At 45.7% G+C, this 6,171-nt stretch overlaps 1 protein-coding gene across 1 annotated transcript; it reads left to right on the forward strand.

Annotated features, from left to right (window-relative positions):
* Nucleotides 1-2,788: 2,788 nt before the first annotated feature.
* Nucleotides 2,789-5,992, forward strand: gpr84 (G protein-coupled receptor 84). The gene is made up of 2 exons (XM_064306382.1): nucleotides 2,789-2,964; nucleotides 4,618-5,992. The coding sequence occupies exon 2, from the start codon at nucleotides 4,619-4,621 to the stop codon at nucleotides 5,789-5,791; it is 1,173 nt and encodes a 390-aa protein (XP_064162452.1). The 5' UTR covers nucleotides 2,789-2,964; nucleotide 4,618; the 3' UTR covers nucleotides 5,792-5,992.
* The last annotated feature ends 179 nt before the right edge of the window (nucleotides 5,993-6,171 follow it).

Below are 6,171 nucleotides of genomic sequence, written 5' to 3' on the forward strand. Positions count from 1 at the left end.
TCTAACAATCAGTGCCCTTGTTAAAATGTTCAGCACTCTGAATACTGAACACAAGTGATATTGCATGCTAGAGCCCCATCACTTAACCTACATATAAAATTTATTTTATGTGATTTAATTTAATAGTTATTGTTGAAAATGAGAATTATAAATTAAATTACCGAATTCATTAATAGGTCAGTCTACAGTGAACTGGCGAAATCAACCAACCAACCAAGTCAAAACTAGCTCTAAATCAAATTTTAAAGTTAAATAATTGAATTCAGTATGAAGCAGTAAATAGATTAAATAATCATTTATTGAATGCAGGCTCACTACTTCTAAATTACAAAACAGAATACATTATACAAAACATTAAACAATTAATTTGGAAATACCCGAAAACAGAGAGAGAGAGAGAGAGAGAGAGAGAGACGGATAAGCCAGACCTTGCCAAAGTGTAACCCGCTTCCAGTTTAAGCACCACAGGATCAAAGGAAACCAGCTAAAAACACACCACGAAGAAACCACCACCAAAATAAAAAGAGAAAAACATTTCTTCTCCAAGGCTATACAACACAACTTTTTCCTGTGGCCATCTTAAATAACTTACCCAGCATGGCTTGAGGATGTTTGCCCTGATTGGGTGATGCCGAGTTAAAGTGTAGGAGGGAAAGTAAGGGGGGTCTGTCTTTCAAGATCTTTTTGATCCTTTGCTCTGCACTTGTCGACCGCCTTCTTTAATTCAAACCACAAACCTTTGAATGGGTTCAAGCCTGGACACTCAAATAGCAACTGTAGAACAGTCATTTTGGTCTGTGTAACAGTTTCTTTTTTTTGGTTGATTCTGAGGTGAACTTTGGATTTTTTTTTTGGTGAATGATCAATTTGAGCTTCCTGGCAAGGAGTGCCATTTGGTCAAAATGTCTTTATACTTGCCGAATTTCATGATTCCATTAAGCTTAACAAGAGACCCAAGAACAGTAGATGACATAATTCCTGGGTCCAATACATGTTCTAACGCAAACCCAGGAAACTTCTAAAAAAAAGTCGATTGGCACAAATGTTGTGTCTGATGGCAGATTTAGAGACCTGTTTTCACCAAGATTTTGTGGATCTCCAAGTGGGCCCTTGAATTATTATTTTGCTTCCCGGGCTACCAGGGTTAGGGTTAGGGTTAGGGTTAGAATATTACAATGGCTCCCCCCATCACAGTACATAGACTGCGTGGTTGGTCGGGGGAGACCAAGGGCATGCACGGGCCTACGTCTGTCGAGCACAACTCTCAATCGTGGCTATAATCCGGGATGAAGGTTTGCTAATTTAACAAGAGTATTTTCTGGTGAGCAAAAGAGGAGTCTTTCACAGCGAGATTGCGCTGTTACTTTCCGTTGTCCCTGGACAACATACTCGACCAGTCCACATCCATGCTACCATGTACACGATTTTATGTTTTAACGAGAGGGTGATTATGGTGAGCACAATAGGAACCATGAGCCGCGAGATTGCGTCGGCCACGTTCCAGATGTCCACATAGTTTCTGACTGGGCATTGTACTCACCCGTTCAACCTCCATGCTACAGCTTAAGTAGTTGGAGGGTGAGCGGGTGAAGATGTTTTTTCTATTAACTTTATAAAATAGATTTTGTAAACAGTTTATATTAATTTGCTAAATTACTGATAAATGCTTCATTAAATATCATGGTTTGATTAACCATTTAACGGGAGGATGAACATAGGGAGAGTAAACAGAGAATGAGCAGCGAGATTGCGCTGGTCACTCTAAATGCCTGACTGGGCATTGTACTCACCCGTTCAACCTCCATACTACAGTTTAAGCAGTTGGAGGGTGAGCGGGTGAAGATGTTTTTTTCTATTAACTTTATAAAATAGATTTTATAAACAGTTTATATTAATTTGCTGAATTACTGATAAATACTTTGTGAAATATCATGGTTTAATTATCCATTTAACGGGAGGATGAACATGGGCCGAGTAAACAGCGAATGATTACCGCGGGATTGCGCCGGTCATTCTCAATGCCTGATTGGGCATTATACTCACATGTTCAACCTCCATACCACATTCTATGGAGTTGGAGGGCGAGCGGGCAAGGGGTTTGTTCTATGTTAACTTTTCAAAACAGTTTATTAACATTAAATTATTGCTTTGCTATATTTATTTATAAGGTTATAGTTTTTTGTAGACTGTTATCTTTTATAGTTTAACCCTCCTGTTCTGTTCATTTTTTAGGTACAGCAAAAATGTTCCCGGGTCAATCCCCATACAGGGGGGGTTTGCAAATACATGAAATGAACCATTTTCATTTAAAATGTTGATTCATATTAAGGCCAGTAAGAAGTTTATACTGAAATAATTTTAAGTATTTTTCCTAGATTTTCAAACTTTCAAAAGGGTCAATTTGACCCGCAACATAACAGGAGGGTTAATTAACCATTTGACGGGAGGATGAACATGGGTCGAGTAAACAGTGAATGATTACCGCGAGATTGCGCTGGTCATTTCAATGCCTGACTGGGCATTATACTCACATGTTCAATCTCCATACTACAGTCTAAGGACTTGGAGGGTGAGCGGGCAGGGGGTTTGTTCTATATTAACCATTCAAAATGGTTTATTAAACTTAAGTTATTGATTTGTTATATTATTTATAAGGTTAGGGTTAGGGTTAGGGTCAGGGTCAGGGTTAGGGCCAAGGCCAGGGCCAGAGTTAGGGTTAGGGTTAGGGTTAGGGCACAAGAGCAAGATGAACCCTCCTCAAAACTTTGGACAAAAATGTTCTGTTAAAGGAGCACCAGAAGGCATTTCTGAAGTTGAGCAAGAAGTTCAAACAGGAGGTGCCTATGTGACTTCATTCAAATATAAGAGGAAGTGAGAGAGAGCGAGCGGTACAGAGTGAGAGAGAGCAACAGTGCCAGAGGACATCTACCTTATAGAAGAGGACACTGTAGCACATGTATCAAGGTAACCTATTTCACATGTTAAAAGATCTTATTGAAATTCAGCTTTGACATTTAAAAAGTTATGGCAGCTCAATACAATATTTTGACCATAGCACTCTAATGTACTGGGAAGGTACTTGAAGCTCTTTTGTGTTGTGTTGTCTATGTACTGGGTTGTTTGTGGCCTGTGTTGTCTAAACCTATATTGTTAGTATTGTGTTGTTTGTAGCCTGTATTGTGTGACTGCTTGCAACTATGGCGAAGCCAAAGGCAAATTTCCACAAAAGTGGACAATAAAGTATCTATATATATATCTATCTATCATTTAAGTGTGAGTGTTAACTCTGTGTTAGAATTTTTTAACCCAAGCCACATATAATTTACAATCACTACACAGAAGTTTTGACATGCATCTACATGTCAGCATTTAGTTTGTTCTCTTGTCCAATCTGGATAGGTTACTGAAGTAGTTCAAGGTAAGTACATAACTTGTACTTAAGGGTTTAAGGACAGTGACACAGCCAGGAGTCGAACCTACGACATTGGAGCCAACTTCTCTAATCTTTACACTGCACTGCCGCCTGTCATACAGTATGAACTAATTTTGTTGGGCTAGCAATTTAAACAAACTTAAAACATATATGTTAAAGTATTCACGTACTGTATTCTGGTTACCATTTCTGATAAAAATCAATTGTGTGCAGTTTTCCTTAGTTTAGTGGAAAACTGCACACACAACTGCAAATCTATTTTGAAATTTCCGTGTTTTTCAAAGATGCATTTTGAACTGTGGTTTGTTTTACCTGTGAAAGAGCAGCCTACAATCATCTCATACTAGGGCAGCTAGCATGCATGCAAAACCACATATAACTACTGCCTTTGTGTGTGAGAAAAAAATCTCACACACACACCACACACACAAACTACTTTCAGTTTGGTGTTCTTCTTCCAATTAGCTGAAATTCTATCTGTATTTTGGACAAACTATACATCATATGTAAAACCAAGTAGCCTTCAACAAAAACAATTCTCACTAAGATATGGTGATTTTCCTATTAATCAGATTACATTTTTGGTGAGCATAAATGACAGATACTATTATTTTTAAGGTGTTGCAGTACATATAAGCACAAGCACATACGCACGCGCAAACACAACCGCAACGAGTTTGCAGAATTGGAATCTAAAGTGGTCACCGTCATGTTCACAATTCATTTCTGTGGGCTCAGTCTGAAATCAGCTCTCTTCTCTAAAACACCAGGAGCAGCACTGGCAGACTGGCTCACTGAGAGGAAATCTGACTCAGACTGACTCTCAAACTAATCTGAGTCAGAGTTAAAGAGTTAAAGGTGTGTCACATATCGATACAGGTTATTACACACATGCACACACACACCGCACTACGACATATTTTATAACCATGTCACTTGGTTCAGAAAAGACCTGCATTACACCATACTCAGGGCTCTAGTGTTAGGACATAGTCTTGTCACGTGGGCAGCTGCTTGTCTGGGCAATGCCTGACGCAGGAACCTTCCCCAATCTGACACATTCCGCAACACATGCCGGCAGGTACAGGGTTTCGTAAAACCTGGGTTACGACGGCGATTCTCTCGCGAGCGCCTGCCCTAACGCAACCTCTCCCTCCCTCCCTCCCTCCCTCCCTCCCCGTCAGGATGACGTGGAACGCCACAGATAACGTCACCGTGGACCCCTTCTCCTGCTACCACCCCTCGGTGGTGGGCTACCGTTACTTCGGGGTGCTGTGGGGGTCCCTGGTGACCGCGGTGGGGATGTCGGGGAACATCCTGACCGTGCTGGTCTTCATCCTGGACCGCCGGCTGCGGACGCACTTCAACGCGCTCATCGTCAACCTGGCGGCGGCCGACCTGCTGTACTGCGGCCTCCTGCAGCCGGCCAGCGTCGACTCCTACCTGCACCTGCACTGGAGGGGCGGGGCCACCTGGTGCCGCGTCTTCGGCCTGCTCCTCTTCCTCTCCAACTCGGTGTCCATCCTGACGCTCTGCCTCATCGCGGCCGGGCGCTACCTGATGATCGCGCGGCAGGGCGTCTACCGCCTGCTGTTCTCGGGGCGCGGCCTGGCGCTGCTCCTGACCGCCACCTGGGCCGTGGGCCTGGCCAGCTTCGGCCCGCTCTGGCCCGCCTTCGTCTTCGCGCCGCAGGTGTGCACCTGCAGCTTCCACCGCACCAGGGGGCGCCCTTACAGCACCGTGCTGCTCTTCTTCTACTTCTTCGTGGGGCTGGGCTGCGTGGGGCTCTTCTACTTCCTCATCTACTGGCGCGTGAGGGCGGCGTCCCGGGCGCTGCTCAGGTACAGGATCAGCCGGCGCTCGTCCCGGAAGAAGCCGGCGGTGGCGGAGGGGGAGGGCACGACCGAGGGGGACAGCGGGGTGCAGACGCAGAGCTGCGAGATCAGCTGCGACGTCACGGGGTCCAGCCACAGCGCGGCGGAGGCGGGCGCGAGCAAAGCCGCCGTCTCCCGCACGGATCAGAAGGCCCCCGCCCCCGGCCCCGCCCCCGCCTCCGCCCCCGCCCCCGCCCCCGCCTCCTCGCCCGGCGACGACGGGGAGTTCGACCGCGTGACCCGGATGTGCTTCACCGTCTTCCTGTGCTTCGTGGGCTGCTTCGCCCCCTTCATCCTGCTCAACATCGCCGACCGCGGCGGCCGCGCCCCCCAGGTGGCACACATGTTCTGCGCCAACCTCACCTGGCTCAACAGCTGCATCAACCCCATCCTCTACGCCGCCATGAACCGCCAGTTCGGACAGGCGTACCGGGTCCTGCTGTCCCGCGCCACACAGCCTCTGAGGCGTCTCTGCCAGCGGTGACGCGCCCCCCCCGCACCGCCCTGCCACTCAGACCAGAGCTCAGGTGACTGCCCAGGCTGAGTCTATCTTTGAGAAATGTTCACAGAAACGATTCAACACATTTTGCCTGTCTGAAAAAGAAGAAGGCAGCAACAACATTCTTTATCGTTTGTCCAGTTTTCTCTGTTATTTCCTGATGAATGACCCCATTTTGTGACTTTTTTTTTACAAAAAAATGTATTTATGAACTTGTGGATAATGGAGGCTCAGCATTAAAACTGCAGCCCAATAGCACCGCTGTGCTTAGTAGTGAATGTATTTCTCCAGCAGAACTGAGCTCGGCAATTTAGTGCAGCTGTCTGTGCAGAAGACATGTCGGCAACAACTTCATCACAGAATGG

This window comes from Anguilla rostrata, chromosome 13 (assembly GCF_018555375.3).
Source record: "Anguilla rostrata isolate EN2019 chromosome 13, ASM1855537v3, whole genome shotgun sequence".
Lineage (NCBI taxonomy): Eukaryota > Metazoa > Chordata > Actinopteri > Anguilliformes > Anguillidae > Anguilla > Anguilla rostrata.